Source organism: Giraffa tippelskirchi, chromosome 6 (assembly GCF_054371585.1).
Source record: "Giraffa tippelskirchi isolate mGirTip1 chromosome 6, T2T-mGirTip1v1.2.pri, whole genome shotgun sequence".
Taxonomy (NCBI): Eukaryota; Metazoa; Chordata; class Mammalia; order Artiodactyla; family Giraffidae; genus Giraffa; species Giraffa tippelskirchi.
The window spans coordinates 80,886,712-80,906,798 of record NC_137280.1 but is presented as its reverse complement, the minus strand read 5'-3'; the positions used below and the strand labels follow the sequence as shown (position 1 = coordinate 80,906,798).

At 50.4% G+C, this 20,087-nt stretch overlaps 1 protein-coding gene across 2 annotated transcripts in view; it reads right to left on the bottom strand.

Moving 5' to 3' along the window:
* Positions 1 to 20,087, bottom strand: part of ADAMTS2 (ADAM metallopeptidase with thrombospondin type 1 motif 2) — a 258,412-nt gene that overhangs the window by 66,564 nt on the left and 171,761 nt on the right. For both annotated transcript variants that reach the window (XR_014055962.1, XM_081497756.1), the window contains exon 5: positions 12,972 to 13,055. Coding sequence is in view for 1 of the 2 variants with exons in the window: in XM_081497756.1 (XP_081353882.1) it covers positions 12,972 to 13,055 (84 nt within the window). In the remaining variant the exon portion in view is untranslated. The remainder of the gene's footprint in view (positions 1 to 12,971; positions 13,056 to 20,087) is intronic.

Genomic DNA, 20,087 nt, shown 5'->3' with positions numbered 1-20,087 from the left:
CTCTGCTCTCTGACATCTCCATTGTTTGCTCTAGAATGAACTGAATTATTTATGCTCTTACCTCCTTTAGTCAAGGAGACAGGAGAAAAGTGGGCCCAGCAGCGCGGAGGCTCCGCGGGTTCAAGGGTACATCAGGGAACCCCTCAGATCACCGATCCCACACACCAAGGCACCTGCCAGTAATTGGGGGGTCTCCCTCGGGCAGCTCAGGGTTGGAAGCCTGCTCCGCTGTCATCGGCCCTGTGCCCCTGGACACGTTCCCTACTTCACTGTCCCGGGCGCCCCATCCCCAACCTCAGCGTACAGCTGGGAGCTCAGGTGCTTCCGGCCACGGCGATCAGCATCCTCAATATTCTCATCCAGCGGAAGCCAATCGAAACCTTCTCAAATGCTCTGACCCCAGAGGGTCCGCCCCTCCGCCCCCGCAAACTCGCCCTCCCAAAGAATCACAACACAGGACCACGTGCACGGAGTGGAGTCCACATCTGCTGGGTTCAAGAAAGCAGAGCTCCCTTCTCAACCTCGGCACTGCTAAAATGCAAGGCAGGTAATTCTCTGCGGTGGGGGCTGATCCGTTCACTGAACGATGTTGAGGAGCATCCTGACTTCTTCCTGCTAGATGCCATGAGCATCCCCAAAGTGGGGGGCTGCAAACTCCCCCTCTGAGGGGAACCCTGCCATGGGAAACCCCCAAGGGGAGCATGCCCAAGGACCCCTGTGGAATAACAGCGCAACCCGGCCTCCCTGAGCAAAGCCGCTGGCTCCTCGTTGTGTGACTTCGGCAGGCCACTCACCTGTCCTGTCCGCGGGAGTAGGGTCAGGGGGTGAGGTAACTGCCCCAGAGAGCTGCTGTGAGGGTAGGGTGAGGTGAGTGAAGTCACACAAGGGGCTGCAGACAGGACCCGACCCAAAGGGGGCACTGCAGGCTGAAACTTGCAGGAACCCTTGCTCCTGTTGCCATTGCTCGTGTGCCCTCACCTTACAGGGGACCCTAAGGCTCAGTGATGGTAAATGACTCACAAGGATCAACAGGGGCCAAAATTAACACCAAGCCCCCCTGGCTGGGGGGCAGCATGGGCTCCCCTGAGGCTGGGGGTCTTCTCCAGGCTGCTCTGGGGTGCCAGGGAGTACCTGGAGCTCAAACCTCACCACAGGCATCCACAATCCCAACACCAATGAGGGCTAGAAGGCGTGATCCATATTTCTCTGCTCAGGACTCCCGTATCATCAAGGCACATTCCAGACGTCCTCCCGGAGGCTGGGAATCTATTCCCAGAGAAAGCCAAGCCGCCAGCTCAAGATTCTTCAAGTGAACCTTCCCAGCTTAAGCCTGTGGAGCACCTCTGCCCCCACTGCTCCCTGTTCTTCTCTGGACCCTGGAGACTCTGGCTCAGGAGGTGGGCCACGATGACCAGGGGCTGGGCACCAGGCCTGGCGCCAAGTGTTTGGGGGTTGGGACCCAGACTCTGAGGAATCCAGGGGGCTGTCCCTGGGATGTTCTGAATCCCCTGCACAGCCCCCCACACCGGCAGGGAATCAGAGGTCCATATCGAGTAGGCAATGGCCTGGGATACGCAGGAAGAGGGCAGTGGCACCGGCCCCTCGAATGCTGAGCCTTGTCCCAGCATTTTCTTCTCTTGCCTTCCCCTGACACACTCAGAGTCAGAATTTCTCAGACCCTTCTGCTCCAGTGCTGAAAAATTCCTAGGAGCATTCCATACTTTGTCTTGACCTGGTCTTTCACAACAAGATACCTTATGTTCTTTGATTGTCCCCAGGTCTCTGATTTCCATTTGCTTTGATTTTCATCATCTTAGGAAATATTTAAAATGAGAACAGTTCAGTAGCTTTGGTTCCTTCTCAAAAAATCAATTGAAAAGCCAGTTGCTATGCAACCCTCAAGCGTTGCTGATGTTCTGCTCCCTGGCTGATGGCATATTGTGTAAAATAAGATAATCTCTTTTCTTCGCTGTGTTTTTTTTTTTTTTAAGAAATGGAGAAAAATGTTGTTTTAGGAAAAACTTGAGCTAACTCAGAGGCTCCTCATAAGCTGGAAGACAAACAACATGTCCCTTGCACAAGTACTGCCAATTTCATCCCCAGCGGGGCCTCGGTGGGGCCTGGGGACAGGCGCAAGGGGAGCAGAGGGCAGGGAAGCTGGTCTACTTCCATCACAGTTTGGAATGAATAGCAGAATATGAATACCTAGGCCACTTTCTGCCCCAAGTCTGGGTCTCGGTCTCATAGCTCCCAGACCCACCCCCTTACCCTGACTCTGCAGACCTTGGAAGACACAGCTCAGGGCCCTCTACTGGCAGGGGTCAGCGTGCAGTCCCCTTGGCCTGTCTGTGCTTCAAGCCTTGCAGGGACAGGGCCTCACTCACTGTCAGGAAGCACGTGGCTCCTTTAAGAGCAGCTCATTGGAATCCATTCTCCTTGGGAGCCAAATTCTATTAGTGACTCTCGTCCAGAAACCCTTCCTGGCTTTTCCTGCAACAAGCAGAGCTCATTCCCTCCTCATGAATGCCAGCCAGGCAGTCCCCTCTGGATCACCCCACCCAGGGCACCCAGTGTTCTATCTCCTTCGTGGTGCTCACCACTCTGAAATGACCTTGTTTACTGGTGAACTGATGGGGAGCTGGTACCCCAGTCCTGGGGGCAAGCACATCCCAGGATCCATCTGCCCAAGAGATGGGTCCTCCCACTTCCTGAGGTCCCTGAGAGCCCTGAAAACAGGGCCTTACCCCCGGCACTGTGCCAAGTGGAGTCTGTGACCAGTGGACACAAATTGTTATCACCCACAATGAGATAGGTACAGACATGGGAAACGTTCATAGCAGTTTGATGGAGTGACTTTATGTCTATGGAATTTAATAATAAAAAGTTGGGGCTGGTATTCATGGGTAATCTTGGTTTTGTCACATTTCCCCTTTCCAGTTATTCTTTTTAAATGTACTTACAGAAATATTGGTCAGTGGTGTGACCACCGGCTCTGAGGCGTTCTGTTTGTCTGGCCTGGCACCCTTGGACCCGGCACCTACTCTCCAGGGACTGTCACTGTCAGACTTACTTTTGGATTGCTTCAGGTCCATGGAGTGACCCTTCCTTTCCCAAGGGTGTTGTCCCTGAGCCCACAGCCAAGCATACCATACTGTCCCTGGGCTCCTGCGCGCTAGGTACGCCCACTCCAGAGATGAAGGGCCAGCCTCTGGGGCCCCAGCCCCTCTGCATCTAATGTCCGTCCAGCACCAGCCTTCTTGGACGTGGTCGGCCAGCCATGTCCTCCTGACTCTCCTATCCCTCCCGCCTGTGTTTCTGCAGCGTGTCCTCCCCGGGGAAAGTGAGAGTCCCACCATAGACCCCACTTGCCTCTTACAATCCTGCAACTTGCTGAGGAGGCCCGAGTCTGGCCCTGTAACTTTCTGGAACCCTGCAGGACACACAGGCTCTGAGGGGCGGCAGCCTCTCCCGTGGCTTCCTGAGAACAGGAGGGGTGTGGAGGTGGGGGACAGCAGGCAGGGCAGTGGGGAGGCTTGGCTGCAGGAGACGGCTGGGCCCCGCTCCATCCCTGGGGCCCCGGGCAGAGGGGCACAGCCTGTTGGCCTTTCTGGCCAGGCTTCGGGGGCTGGGGGTGGATACGGGGATCTAACTCTACATCCTGGCATGTCCTTTCTCCTGACACCTCTGAACTCCTTGGCAGAGGCCTAAGTCTGCTCAGCTGTGCCCTGCTAAGGTACAGCGGGTGCAGTCTGCACTCTGCCGAAAGCACACATTCCCCACTTTCTCCCTTCCTGTCACCTCACCGCCATGGATGCCTAAGCTTCCCAGCAGGAAGTCAGGGAGGTGAGCGGGGACCTCAGTCCCCCTGTGCCCTCTCACTTCTCACTGGTCCTGGTCTCGCTGGAGCTGTCCCACTGCCCAGGTGGGCTGCGGCCACCTATCTCATTGGCCAGGGGCTCCAGTCAGCCCTGTGGCCTGCCCTCCCTACACCATCCCCAGAAAGAGGAGGCTGTAGCATCACAAGGGGCCCCATGCCCACTCCCCTTACCCTCACTCTGCCTGTGGGGGACTCCAAGGGTATCAACATGGCAAAGCAGAACCCCTCCCGACAAGGTGGAACATAAGGAGCAGTGGCCAGACTGGCCGTGGCCATGAGGGAGGGGCCTGCAACACCTCAGTGATCCGACCTCACCTGCAGGCAAGGCCACGCACAGGTGGCAGCCTGCACCCCTCCCTTTAGCCGAGATGGCTTGCCCAAAGTTTCCATAGACACTCAGGGGACAGAGGTCCCAGGCCCAGGCACAGGAAAGGTAAGAATACCCACAGGGCAGAAGAACACAGATGCCTCTCCACTACCTCCAAGCCATCACAGAGAAGAGGTGCCACGTAAAGCGTGAAGTCCTTTCTGCATCTTCCTTCAAATCAGAAATAAAACGTTGAACACGACGTTTGTGGAATGCCACTAGAGACCCTTCCCAGGTTCAGTTAAACAGAAATACTTGGACTCTATCATTTTTAAATTATTGCTTTTAAAAAAATAAACAAATTTTCCATAATTAAAAATGTGCTATAAGTATATAAAAGAAACCCTCAAGTATAAAAGAAACATCCTTATCATGATACATTAAGCAAATTCAGCAAGGTAGAAAGAAGAAAATAAAAATCCATGACCTACTACCCAGAGATAAGTACTGTTCACATTTTATGTATTCCTTCAGTCCCTTCTGTGTATATATTTGTACACAAAATCGAGATCATAATACTGGAAGCTTATATCCTTCTTTCCCCAAAAGCAAACCAACTTGACTTTATGCTGTAACCATTTCCCAAAGCCCTTACACATGCTTTGAAAATGGGATTTATTGCCAGTCTAATAACCCACCCGGAGAAGGCAATGGCACCCCACTCTAGTACTCTTGCCTGGAAAATCCCATGGATGGAGGAGCCTGGTAGGCTGCAGTCCATGGAGTCGCTAAGAGTTGGATACGACTGAGCGACTTCACTTTCACTTTTCACTTTCATGCATTGGAGAAGGAAATGGCAACCCACTCCAGTGTTCTTGCCTGGAGAATCCCAGGGAGGTTGGAGCCTGCTGGGCTGCCATCTATGGGGTCGCACAGAGTCGGACACAACTGAGGTGATTTAGCAGTAGCAGTAATAACCCACCACGGAGATATGTTGTAATTTATGTAATTAGACCCTTATTGGCAGACAATTTAGATTGTTTCCAGTTGTTTACACTTAGCAATAAGGCCATGACCTTTGGCTTAGGCCTAAAACTTCATGCACAGGTCTGTTAACTGCTTTGGAATAGAATCATAGGAACGAATGAATGACTGAGGGCAAACATGAAGAACCTTTTAAAGGGAAGTGACCAACTGTCACATTTCCTTCTAGAAATGTGTACACATTTACACTCGAAAATGGAAGAGTGTACTGCTGCATTCACCCAAACCAGCAGGGCATTGTGAGTTTACACAGAAATTATTGGGCTTTGGCCATGTCACTAAACTCCTTTCTTAACCCTAAAAGTTTTCCAATGGATTTTTTTGGGTTTTCCAGGCACATAAGTATCAGCAAACAATTGTAATAGTATCTACTCTCCTTGGATACTGGTTTCGTGTCATATGATATTGTGTAGAATTTCCAAAATCTCCGTAACAAAGTTATATGTCTCATTCTTGTTGCCCATTTTACTGTAACTGTCTCATAAGGGCAGCATTTCCCAAAGCAAATTCTGTAGAACATTGATTCCATGAGGAAAAGGCTTCTGTTGAGAAACAGTTTTGAGAAACCATGTGTATGGAGGTTCACCCTGCACATTTTCATAGTAAAGTTTCTGAGAAATTTTGTTATCAGAAATACCTGTTTTACTTTGTCTTATAGGCATTTCCCAGACTCATTTGACCATGGAACCCCTCTATTCTCCTATGTAAACATCTAAGAACATCCTAAAAATTAGCAATGCAGAACAGTTTTAGGGACAATGTGTTTCTTTTTCTACCTTTAAATAAAATTTGGGTTGTCATGTTACCATCTGTTACCAGTTCTCAGCCTCTCAGCTCCCAAGGAGCTGATCACACTCCTTGCCCTGCTGGAGCCTTCAGCAGGGGCTCCTGGGCTCTGCCAGGAGTGCTCCCCTGTGCACCCCACCCACCTCTGCAAAGGATGCACACCTCTGCCCTCCAGGCTTCAGGCCTATGTGCCAGGGTCTCGCCAGCTATCTCTACTGGAACGGCACGAGGCGCCCAAACCCAACACATCTCCTCTGAGCTCGCTGCCTTTCTCCCCCATGTGCCACGTCCCCTCCCATGCTCTCCACCTCAGGGGTCGGCCTCATCACCTACCAGGCTGCCCAAGGCACAAGCTCCGTGTCCTTTCACCTTCATCCACATAGCGCCCAACCCCTCCTGCTCTGGCCTCCAAAAATTCTCTTCCTTCCCCGTCCACCCTGTGGCTACGGTCCCAGGAGAACCCACGACTGTCCTCCCTTTGATGCTGCCCACTTTCTCCTAAGCCACCACTCCCACGGCCATTCTGCACACTGGAGCCCGGGGATCTTCTTAGAAATGCAAATTGGATCCTGTTACTCTCCTGCTAGAAACTGCCCTAGTGAGAAAACCAACCCCCTTGGCAGGAGGTACAGAGCCCTCAGGATCCGCTCCTTCCTGCTAGCTTCCTCAGCATCAGCTTCTGCTGTTTTCCCATCTTGCACTGTCCCCTTCAGTTAGGTTCAGCTGCCCCCTGTTCCTCCCACAGCCTGCTCTCTTCCTGCTCTCAGCCTGCTCTCCTCCTGCCTTTAACCTGAAACATCCCTGTTCTTGTTTCTCTCCCTTTTTACTCCCTCCCTGTGGCTGAAAAGTCACTGCCTCCAGTCACTTGCCTTGACCTCTAAGTAAGGATTGCCTGCCCCACCTGTCCCCTGCCAAGTCTCTGAGCCCTCGATTATAACTGTTTCCTTGTCTGCACCTCCACTCGAGAGCAGCCCCTGAGGTCAGGGACCATGACAGTGAAACACGACAGCACTAGATGCACAAAAACCCTCAAAAAGTGCTTGTTAGATGATGAGCTTTGTCATGAGGCAAATGGATGTGATAAATTATATGAACAGACTTTCTGATATTAAACAATCATCACCTTCCTATAATAAACCCTACTTTATTGTGATGGGAATTTCTCTTTATGCATTGTTGAATGAAAGGCTTAAAACTTCAGGATTTTTACATCTATTTTTAGAAGTGAAACAGGTCTGTACTTTGTCTTAGACATGCTACCTTTGGCAACTTTGCATGTAGGAATCATACTGGCTTGAAAGAGAAATTGGGTGGATTTTAGAACATATATATATTCTGAAATTGTTTATATGATATTGCATTATCTTTGCTTAATAATTTCTTGCAAATGAATAAGAATATACTGGCAAAAACAGATTATCTGATTCTCTATTTAGAGGTAATTTTAAGATAACGTTGAAAACAGTGAAGCACTTGAGTTCCCACATGATTATGGGGTTTCCCATTGGCACCCCACTCCAGTACTCTTGCCTGGAAAATCCCATGGACGGAGGAGCCTGGTAGGCTGCCGTCCATGGGGTCGCTAAGAGTCGGACACGACTGAGCGACTTCACTTTCACTTTTCCCTTTCATGCACTGGAGAAGGCAATGGCAACCCACTCCAGTATTCTTGCCTGGAGAATCCCAGGGATGGCGGAGCCTGGTGGGCTGCCATCTATGGGGTTGCACAGAGTCGGACACGACTGAAGCGACTTAGCAGCAGCAGCATTTCCCCAAGAAATCCTGAATTTCCCAAGATCTTCTGGGTCCCTGACCCAAAGTTTCTCAAAATCTTACCTTCAGGTTTTCTACTAGTTTGTACCAGGTTTCTACCTGTGTGAGATACTTAAGGAAACGATAACCCTATATGCGAGACAGAATAAGAGACACAGATGCATAGAACAATTTTATGGACTCTGAGGGAGAAGGTGAGGGTGGGATGTTCTGGGAGAATAGCATTGAAACATGTATATTATCATATGTGAAACAGAACACCATTCCATGTTCGATGCATGAGACAAAGGCTCAGGGCCGGGGCAATGGGATGACCCAGAGGGATGGGATGGGGAGGGAAGTGGGTGGGGGGTCCAGGAAGGGGAACACATGTAAACTCATGGCTGATTCATGTCAATGTATGGCAAAGACTATTACAATATTGTAAAGTAATTAGCCCCCAACTAAAATAAATAAATTTATTAAAAAAAAAAAAAAGAAAAACAGAAGAAACATCTTTCAGTTCAGTTCAGTCGCTCAGTCGTGTCCGAGTCTTTGTGACCCCATGAATTGCAGCACGCCAGGCCTCTCTGTCCATCACCAACTCCCAGAGTCCACCCAAACCCATGTCCATCGAGTCGGTGATGCCATCCAACCATCTCATCCTCTGTCGTCCCCTTCTCCTCCCGCCCCCAATCATACCCAGCATTAGGGTCTTTTCCAATGAGTCAACACTTCGCATGAGGAGGCCAAAGTATTGGAGTTTCAGCTTCAACATCAGACCTTCCAATGAACACCCAGGATTGATCTCTTTTAGGATGGATTGATTGGATCTCCTTGCAGTCTAAGGGACTCTCAAGAGTCTTCTCCAACACCACAGTTCAAAAGCATCAATTCTTCGGTGCTCAGCTTTCTTCACAGTCCAACTCTCACAACCATACATGATCACTGGAAAAAACCATAGCCTTGACTAGACGGACTTTTGTTGGCAAAGTAATGTCTCTGCTTTTAAATATGCTATCTAGGTTGGCCATAACCTTCCTGCCAAGGAGCAAGCGTCTTTTAATTTCATGGCTGCAGTCACCATCAGCAGTGATTCTGGAGCCCAAAAAAATAACGTCTGACACTGTTTCCACTGTTTCCCCATCTATTTCCCATGAAGTGATGGGACGAGATGCCATGATCTTAGTTTTCTGAATGTTGAGCTTCAAACCAACTTTTTCACTCTCCTCTTTCACCTTCATCAAGAGGCTCTTTAGTTCTTCTTCACTTTCTGCCATAAGGGTGGTGTCATCCGCATATCTGAGGTTATTGATATTTCTCCCAGCAATCTTGATTCCAGCTTGTGTTTCTTCTAGCCCAGCATTTCTCATAATGTACTCTGTATATAAGTTAAATAAGCAGGGTGACAATATACAGCCTTGACGGACTCCTTTTCCTATTTGGAACCAGTCTGTTGTTTCATGTCCAGTCCAAACTGTTGCTTCCTGACCTGCATACAGGTTTCTCAAGAGACAGGTCAGATGGTCTGGTATTCCCATCTCTTTCAGAATTTTCCACAGTTTATTGTGATCCACACAGTCAAAGGCTTTGGCATAGTCAATAAAGCAGAAATAGATGTTTTTCTGGAACTCTCTTGCTTTTTCGATGATCCAGCGGATATTGGCAATTTGATCTCTGGTTCCTCTGCCTTTTCTAAAACCAGCTTGAACATCTGGAAGTTCACGGTTCACGTATTGCTGAAGCCTGGCTTGGAGAATTTTGAACATTACTTTACTAGCATGTGAGATGAGTGCAATTGTGTGGTAGTTTGAGCATTCTTTGGCATTGCCTTTCTTCGGCCCCCGGCGGCGACCGACAGGGCCTAGGCAGGGCCGGGGGCCGGGGGCTGGGGGCCGGGGGCCGGGGGCGGCGGCCAAGAGGGGCTAGGCTGGGCCGGGGGCCGACAGGGGCTAGAAACATCTTTGGGTGGGGATAATTCAGCACAAAGTCTGTCAGAAAGTAGTTAAAATAACCAAGGCTTTGTTCCATTGCGTAATCAGCATTGGGAAGGAGACAGACAGTTCGTAGGCCAAATAAGAACTAGACCTTTGCCAGCACTGGTAAGCGGTTAACCACACACAATCCTCCAGTTTTTCTTTTTAGCGCCCTGACCACCTGGTATCTCTTCTCTTCCTATCCCCTGCCCTCTGCAGAGGTAAAAAGTGGGGAGAGGGTTGGATATAATCATGCCCATCCCTCATGCTACCAGCCTCAAAATTCCTCAGACACTGAAAGATGCTAATGAGGGGTCTCAGGCCTGGAAATGGGGACCCAGCCTGAGGCGGGGGAGGGGGAGGAACAGGGAACATGTTGATGGCTCCTCTAATGGAGATGCACAAGTCCCATAGGACATTCCAAAGTCCTGTGTCAGTAAACGGAGGCTGGAACTATATCTCTGGGCGTGGGTCACCCTAGCCTTACCCGGCTGTATGCTGTGCCTGCATGCCTAGAATGTGCCACCCTGCCACAAACTGCCTGCTTACCTGAAGAGGAAGGTGTGCACGCCCCTCCTTCACAGACCACCACTGGGTGTCAGAGTGGAGGGGTGGGGAAAAGGCCCAGGTAGAGATCTCCCAACAGCTGAGTACAGGGCAGCAACTGCTCCCAAAGCTTTCCCTTCAGCCAGGAAAAGCATCCCATTGTGGGTTGCATTATATGCATGCTTTCTGATCTTTTAGTTTATGCTTCCTCTCTTTTTTCTAGACTAAATATGCCAAAGGTTTGCTTTTCCCAAGGCGTGCTTCTCGATTGATCCTATTGTTACTTTCTATTTTCTACTTTATTGATTTTTGCCTTTTCCTGAACTATTTCCTTATTTTTACTTTCCTTGGGTTTTTGGGTTTGGGTAGTTGTTAATATCTGTTCTAACTTACTGAGTTGAATATAGAGTTAACTTGGTTTCATTCGCTCAGTGTGATCTTGGAAGGCACCTGCCTCTGAATACAGCTTTGGCCACACTCCACAGGTTTTGATCTGTAGTACTCTCATTTTGATTGGTTTTCCCAATAGTCTGCAATTGAGGCTCTAACAGCATTCTTCCCAGGAGATTTTTTTTTTTTTTTAAATTTCAGAGAGACTGGATTTATTCTTTTTATATATCCCTCTTCTCCATCTAGTTTTAGAGCACTGAGTATAGTCCAAACAATTTTTGCAGTATGAAATTCACTAAAATTTTCTTTACAACCTAAAGTACATTTGTAATTGTTAAGTGTTCTGAGATTCCTCAAAAAGAAGGCATATCTTTCCATAGGTATAGCCAGGGGACAAGATGATATAACTAATTTAACTTTACCCATTATATTATTTGTGCTTCCCAGGCAGCTCCACGGTAAAGAATTTGCCTGCAATGCAGGAGACATGGGTTCAGTTCCTGCGTTGGGAAGATCCCCTGGAGTAGGAAATGGCAACCCACTCCAGTATTCTTGCTAGGGAAAATTCCATGGACAGAGGAGCCTAGTGGGCTACAGTCCATGGGGTTGCAGAGTCGGACACGACCGAGTGACTAAGCAAGGGCATTGTATTATTTGAAACTCCTATGGCTTTAAGAATGTAATCTGTTAAAGGTCTTGGAAAGGGTATGAAAGACTCCTGCAGTTAGGGTTTTTGCAGATTTCCCCCTTGTTCTGACAGTCTGCTTTGGTACATTTTACGTTGTCCTTGGGACACTGAGGGACCATGACTACTATCCTGTGCAGTGATCACTGGTATCACCTTAGAGTGACGCACTTCCCCAGGTAGGAAAAGTGGGCTCACGGCCCAGCACTGCTGGCGTTTGTCCAGCCACAGAGTCCTTTGTTGTTGTTTCTGCACTGTAGGCCTTGTGTGCTGTGTGCAGTTCAATTTCATTTTGTGAGACTAAGACTCTGCCTCTGAGTAGAGGACTTAACCCTCCACATAATTACTATGCCTGATGTGCCTCGGCTTCACCTTAATATGACTTGACTTTATTCATACTGAGTGAGGTCACACCACGGATTCCAGAATTTGGCTGCCAGGGTGAGAAGCTGGACCCCTAAGGAGCCACGCCACTGGCTGCTCATGCCACTAAACTGCCTTAAACCTCAGTTTAAGTTTCACAAGTCCTTACTTGTGAAATGGGATCATCATAGCTCCACGTCCTCCTCTGTCCTTGGATTGAGTTAATTTCATTTAAAGTGCTCCCAAGCTGCTTAGCACAGGCCTTGCTCAGTCCACAATGGCCTGGCACCATGAGACTCCTTCCTTCCTCACCAGCTCTCCTTTCAGGCCACCCCGTTATCTTTCTGTCTGGGGGCTTTCTAACCCGGCTTGCACAGACCTGTGCATGCTGATAGGAAAAAGGCTTCAAGTCTGACAGCAAAGGGGTGTAAGAAGGGCAAGACTGCTCAGTTAGAACAGCAGCTACGTGGCCTGAGAAGAGAAGGACCCAGGCTGAAGACACAGGCAGGAGTCAAACTGAGGGGTGTCTCAACCTTGTGTTTCTGATGCTTTGACATCCAGGGCCTTGCTGACCTGGGAGGAACTGTCCCTCCCAGGGTTAACCAATTGCCAGAGTCAGGAAAGAGCTCACTCTGAAGCATATGCTCTTCAAATGCAAACCAACCAATGCAGAGTCCACAGCCCCAGCCATCTCCTTTATCGGGAGCTCACATTCCAGCCCACTATCCCCAGAGCAAATCCCCAAGGGCCAGGTACCAGACACTCAGAGGCAGCCCTGAGTCCCCAGAGCCCACTGAAATGATTCACACTGGCCAATCCTAAGCCTGCTTACCCTTGATTAACCTGGTCCTTCCTGAGGAAACCATAATAAAGTGCTCACCCACAGATGCCCTCTCCTCCCCAGGCCTCTCGACCAGCCCTGGTGCTTCCCTGTGCGGCCCTGCAGGGCCAGAAACTGTGCATAAAAATCAGCTTTTCCATGGCAGTCACCTCCTGATGTGTTGGTCTCACCAAACCTGAGCCTAAATTTTTAAAGAGATAGTGAAGTTGAAAGGAGAGTAAGGGCGGCTCACAAGTTCCTTGTTTCTTATAGGAAACAAAGGGCAGCTGGGGAGAGGCAAGGTGGTTTTGGCCAACAGAAAGGCTTTTAAAGGGGGCCTTTGCCTCACTGGAGGGTTCCATTCATCCCACAGAGGTGGGGGCCTTGGTGAGTCTGGATGGCACCAGTCTGCAGTGCCCACTCACCTTCCCGTAGCTCAGCAGGATTATCCGCACCAGGACGACATTGATGTGGGCCCCCAAGGACTCATCGTGATAAATTTCGTTGACCTGAAAGACAACCAGGGATATGTCAGCAGAAACCACAAGCTCACAGACCAGCCCTGGCTTTGTAAATGGCATCACCACCAGCTCAGCCCCAGTGTAGAACCCTGGCACAAACTCCACTCCTTCCCCTTTGCCACACTTGATCCCCAGGCATTCCCATCAGCTCTGAATCAATCCCTTCCTTTCTCTCTGCTCCTCCTGACCCCTTACGGCCAACCACTCACTGCCAGGACACTGCCCCTCTCTCCTCAGCAGTCCCTCCGACTGCCCCAGGGATTCTCCACCTAGAGCCTGCACTGGGATGTGGACACTGCCCACGCTAACTGCTGGAGCCGCTAACTGCAACCCAGCCTTTTCTGCCAGGGTGGACCGGGGACACAAGCCCCAGTAGCAGGGGCGATCCTGGGGCTGTCGCTGGTAGAAATTACTCCATAGGTGCTGCCGGTAGTTGTGAGATACTATCTATACTCATCACAGCTCGGAAAGGGGAGTCATTTTAATGTGCTAATTAAGAACAGATATTGCTGTACCACAAAGGCGCTCTCTGTGTTCTGTTTTGGGAACTACACCTGACACAGCTGGCTTCCTTTATATTTTATCATTTTTTACTTTCTTTTTTGGGCTTCCCAGGTGGCGCTAGTAGTAAAGAACCCACCTGCTAATAAAGGAGACATAGAGACATGGGTTGGATCCCTGGGTCGGGAAGATCCCTTGGAGGAGGGCATGGCAACCCACTCCAGTATTCTTGCCTGGAGAATCTCCATGAATAGAGCAGCCTGGCGAGCTACAGTCCATAGGGTTGCAAAGAGTCGGACGCAATCGAAATGACTTATCACACACATGTATTTTATTTTTTACATTTACAAACATTGTTTGAACAGGTACCCGTGGGCCTCACCAGAAGTCAGAGGAGTCCGCGGCACAAGAAAGGTGAGGAACCTCCCCTCCCCACAGCATAGCCAGCATGACCTTCCAGAAACACTGGTGTGGTTAACCCCGGGTTCAGGGCCAACCAAGTCTTCCTTTCCCACTGACTCCACCCTCACACACTCTCAGAATCTTACCTGGAACAGTGCCCTCACTACCATCCACTTCATTCATTCACTTCCTGACCAAACTGGACTCTTCTGGAGGCCCAGCCTCCAGATCTCATCTGCTTCCCAGCAAGCATCAGAGTCCATTACTTCCTGAGTTCTCTGTGCATTTTCCCTGCATGTCTCCACCACTCAGGATGCAGTAGCACACAGCAGATACTCAGGATACACTCATCAAGAGAACAAATCCACTCATACCGTCACTCAATGGAGAGGCATGAACTTGTCATGCATGCCCTACCTGTATGCAGACCAAACCCCAGAGGCTGCTGACCTTCCCCTTGTGAGGGCAGATCCTGCCAAATGCATCTCCCAGAGCCCACTCTGTCATCTCAGGCCAGGGCCGTTCTCCCCCGGAATCCCAACTTTTAGAATCTCTATCTGAGCAATGGAAATTGCTACCTATAAACAGCAGGAAAACCCTTTGGGAAATCTGAAAGTTAGCAAGTAAAATCAATTCATGATGGATGGGATTGGTAGGCACATGGGGCATGCTAGACAAAGAGCCTGCTGATTACTGTCACCCTTGCTGTATGTTGAGATGGCACCAATAGAAGGCAGAGCTAATGTACACAGAGGGGTCCTGGGACGCCTCTGGCCAGCCCTACATGTGGCCCCTGTGGGAAGCCTCCTGTCCACAAATCTACTTTCCAATTATAATTTGTTTCTCTGCCCAGACCTGGCTTTCCTCCAGGGAAGCGATGACCAATAGCCTACAGGATGGTCACTGCAACTCGTGCATGAGTCTGGAGGGAGTGAAGCGAATGCTGGCCTGAGGGTCACACGCCAACAAGGTGAACCTATAACTGGCAAGGTGGAGCCAACTCACCCACGCTGGGCCTTCCCTTCTGTAAAACAAGATGACCATCTCAACTTGCTTTGTGAGGACTAGACTTCCACACGTATGTGATGGGATGATCCTGGTGAAAACAGCAAAGCTGTGGTTGTCACTGCTGCTAAGCCATGTCACCCACGGCCCCCAGGAGGTCACAGAGGCAGGGTGCACACCCTCTAAACCCGGATGTCCTTGACCACCTTTGAGGGTAAGACTAGACCTAGACTTTTTGGTCCACCGTGAGACAATAACCCTAAAGGTCAGTTTTTCTTAAGAGAGAGGGTTTTTGTTTTGTTTTGTTTTGTTTGTCTCCAAAGTATCATTTTCTCTCTCACAAGCAGAGCCTGGCCAATTTGGCTCACAGAGTTTGACCGAAAGTTGTGGTGTAGAACAGAAGAAGGCAGGGGCAGGGAGCTGGGGTGGGCACGAGAGAAGAGAGGGCACGGAGACAGGGGTGAATGGCAAGCTTCACTCTTCACTTCTGACTCCCAGGCCATGCTTTGAATGAAGAATGGGGGCAGGGGAGAGAGGAGAAAAACAGTTCTGATACTTGGGAGGAAGACGAAAGCAGAGAGAGCTTGAACCTGTTCTCTGGGACCTGGGAGGGGACAGGTTCACATCAAGTCCCCAAAGTCTGGGTGACTTCAGATAGCCGAAATGGAGTCCAGCTCCAAGTTACGCCTAGGGGATCCAAAGACAGTGGCAGGGTAGCTTGCTGTTCAGAAGGGATTCAGGGCTGAGTTTACAGGATTATCTCATTTTATGCTCCCAACAGCTGTTTGGGGCCAGAAGGAGGGGTGTCAAGCCCTCCTGAGAGATGAGGAAGCTGAGGTTGGTCCCCGAGGGAGGAAGGAGATGCAGGGCCGGCCCCCTCCTCAGCTGCTGGCCCAGAGCCTACCATCAAGGCCCTCCTGTCCTCCTGGCCCCGCCACTGGGGCTGAGGGTGGCCACTCTCATCTTGGGGAAGGGGTCTGATGTTCTTCTTGGACAGTGGGCGGGTCTGACCCTGACTCCTGATTCCAGACAGAAGGCGGCCAGAACCCCAGCAACTCCACCACTGGGTGCCAAGCTCTGCGAGGCAAAGACCCCCCTCCTGCTGGGGGTGAGGGCCCGGCGCTCAAGGCTAGGGATGTTCGGCTGCTGTCCAAAGCCCAGCTGTATCTTCTGAGCTGCCCACCAGCCACCAGCTCCTGGCAGTTGGTCTGGGCAGCCTGCCTCTGGCCTTGGAGACCAACTGGGCCTCCAGGACTGCAGAGGAGCTAGACAGGGCATGTCCAGAGCATGTCCAGGAGAGAGCCAAAAAGGAAGCCAGGCCTGCTCTTGAGGTGCCCCAGCCCTGCCTGCCCTGGTCCCCTCCACTGAGGTGCACCTTTCTGTTTCTCCTAAAAAGCCTCCGCCCTTCCACACAGGGACACAGCTCCACACAATGTGCTTCTTTGGGAATGGGGCTTTGAGCTGGGTGTGCCCCAGCCTCTCTCTACAGCACAGGCACCTCTTGGCAGCCGCTGGACCTTCTAGGTGGTCCCCAACCCAGATTCCCACTCCCAAGCCCTCCTGACAGCCCAGAACCCCGCAGTGACCAGCTGGTGGGGCATGTCTCCTTGCTCATTAGGTGGTGTGGCCGAACCCTCACGCCTACAAACAGGTCCCCCTCTGGTGTCCGGCTCCCAGTTCCCACAGTGTGATTCATCAGGACCAGAAGGAGCAGAATGCAGGGCTTGCAGGGCATGGAGCAGGTGGCTGTGCTGAGGAGGGGGCCCTGCCCTGCCCCCCAGGGCCACGCCAACTTTTCAGCGGGTTGTGCAATTGCCACAGCCCTGCAAAGCCAGCTGCACCCCATTCCCCACAGGATGCTCCCAGCAGGGCCCACTGTGGCATGGAGACTCCCGGGAATGAGCCTCAGTAACAGGGACACAGCGGCAATGTTTCTGCCAAGCAGAGAGCTCATGGACATGGCACAAAAGCCACAAAGGCAGAGGCAGCGTCCCAACATCTCCCTTCCAATGCCCCTTCCTCCCCAACCCCCATTCTACTTTCTCAACAAGCAGACAGGAAAAGTTCCTTTCCGCCCCATGTCCGGCCCAACCTCACACCCCCATGGATCATTCTTCATGGTGGCTGCCGCTCAAAAAGGTCCAACTTCCTCTTTCCTCTGCCTGAAACCCTCAATGGCTACCCAGTGCTTTCAGGAACAGGCCTCAGCACCTCAGCCTGGCACTTGGGGCCCTCTCTAAGGTGGCCCTGGCTTGCTTCTCTGAGCTCCACTTCCACTTCAGCTACTTTCCTTCAGGAACCCTCCCTCCTGACGGCTCTGCCTTCTCCTCCTGCTTGTGCAATGGTTCGTACCTGTAATTCCCTCTCCAGCCTCTGGATTCTTGAAAGACCCAGAAAAGCATTTGAAAAAGCAAAGGGCAATCAATGTGTTTCAAAGGAGGAGGGCAGTTATCACCCTGTTAGCGTCCCGCAGCCCCCACCGCAGGGCCTTCCCACTACAATGGGAGGCCCATCGCTTCTTCTCAGGCTGCCCTCCCCCTGCCCACAAGGATCCAGTCTGAGCTTCTCAAACAGGGAGTCCTACCCTCCCGTGGGACCTTTGCACTTGCTGTGCCTCCCGTTTCTCATGTTCTTCCCCCAGCACAACTATCCCCTGCTCAAAGTGAGCCCTTAAAAGTAGTTGCTCCCAGACAGTATGGAGATTCCTTAAAAAACTAAAAATAGAGCTACCATATGACCCTGCAATCCCACTCCTGGGCATCTATCTGGAGAAAAATATGGCCCGATGCAGCACTGTTTACAATAGACAAGACATGCAAACAACCTAAATGTCCATAGACAGAGAAATGGATAAGGAAGATGTGGTGTATACCTACATATATATATATATATATAATGGAATATTACTCAGTCATTAAAAAGAACGAAATAAGGCCATTTGCAGCAACATGGATGGACCTAGAGAATGTAATACTGAGTGAAGTGAGTCAGACAGAGGAGAAATATCATATGACATCTCTTACATGTGGAATCTAAGGAAAAAAAGGATACAAATGAACTTATAAAACAGAAAGAGACTCACAGACTTAGAAAAGGAACTCATGGTTGCTAGGGGGAAGGAACAGTTAAGGACTCTGGAAAGGTCATGTACACACTGCTATATTTAAAATAGATAACCAGCAAAAACCTATTGTACAGCACATGGAATTCTGCTCAATGTTATGTGCCAGCCTGGATGGGAAGGGGGTTGGGGGAGAATGGATACATGTACATGTATGGCTGAGTTCCTTCACTGTTCACCTAAAACTATCACAACATTGTTAATTGGCTACAGCCCAATACAAAATGCTTTTGGTGTTAAAAATAAATTTAAAAAAAGTAGTTGCTCCCATACTGGACTATGCACTTGATGCGGGAGGCACCCCTCTTCCTCACTCCTGTGTCCCTAGCAGTGTTGAGCACACAGTAGGTGCTCAGTAAACAGTTTTGAATGAGTGAACGAGAGAATAACCAGAAAATGTGGAACAAGAGGAAATGGGCAAAAACGTGACAGCAGCAGGGCGCACAATGCCCTGTAATGATCGAAGACCAAGCTAAGTGCCCAAGAGCCTCCCCACCCCTCCCTGCCCTCCTGAGGCCTCCTGTGTGCTGGGGAGAAGCTACTCACCTCTGTCCAGACCACAGGAGGAAGGGAAGCGGGGACAACGTCCTTGAGCCCTGTCTGAGAAATTGATCCTTGAATCTTGAAACCTTGGGGAAAACGTTCAAAGCCGCAGGGCTTCTCTGTGCAGAGAGAGGCCAACAGCTCTCTTGTTTGGGGAAATACATTGTAATGCACCTTTTGCTTATGCAAAGGTGCAGCCAAGTTTCTGTTCTGGAATAGAAAATAAGAAAGGATGCAGGCTCTGCCTGATAATGTAAAAGTTGGCTTTCTTTGTGGCAGACTTCTACCCTGGACACCAGTGAGCCCTGGCAGGTGGCCTGCGGCTACTGGGCAGAGGTGACCTTCTCCCCTGCCAAGGTGGAAGGACAGGGCAGGACAGAAGAGGCTGATCCAGGCAGTGGGACCCTACTGGGGCAGGCAAGGGCAAGCTGCTGGTTGGGTTCTCATTCCTTATGCCCAACCATCAGGAAAGTTACCACCTCTTCCTCTGAGCCAAGCTCTGCCAACTAAGGAGCCTAAGCACCCAGTGAGGAGAAGGCAGGCCTGGAGGAGTCTGTTGTGAGGCCTTGGGAGGCAGGCACAAGCCTGCTCTGCTTTGTGGTTTCTCGGGAACCTTTGACATAACTGGGAAGAAGGTCTCTCTGAGCCCTCCAGGAGGAGGCTTGTACATCACAGTGGAGGTGGAGGTGGAGGTGAAGAGAGGGCTGTAGAAGCTGGGACAGAAAGTCTGCAGGCTTCCAGTGAGCATTTTCATTCGTGCCCATCTTATAACACATAAATGTGCTGCAAAAGCCCAGTCTCACTATGAGAATGAACATTCCCTTTGCAGATCTTCTTTACCACTCGCTTCTCAGCAAATGCTTCACAGGCAAAGCAAGAACAAACACGACTCTAGCCTCTGCTCAAAATATCAAACTGTCATGAAATGCAAATGAGCAGGACAAGAATTACTAAGATCGTATTGTGCATAAAAATGGGAGGCAGGTAGAGCCCTTTCTTCAGCCCCCCAGGTCCCCCACTGTGACTCCTCCCATGAGGGTGAAACCATTCAGTCCTCAAGCCTGCACCAGGCCACACTCTGCTGGGCCTGGGGACATCTCTGCAGGTCTTCAGGGTAGAGATGGGTTCCTCCACTCCCAGGCAAGTAGTTCGATGCCCAGAATCTAGATGAACAAATGGTTACTGTGCAAACAAAGAAACAGTTGCCTTCAACCATTGCCCCTGTTGGTGCTGATTACTTTCAAGAAGCTGCCCATTCCAGTCACTTGGTCAGGTTGCAGGGGTTCCAGGGTGGGCTGGGCTGCCATCTTGCCCTGTGACTTGGGCTTGATATTTTGCCCGTTTGAGCCTCAGTTTCCTCATCTATGAAATGGAGGCAATACCAGTTCTAACCTCTCAGGCTGTTACCATGAACCGAACTCAACACTATATTTAAAGCATCCAGCAAA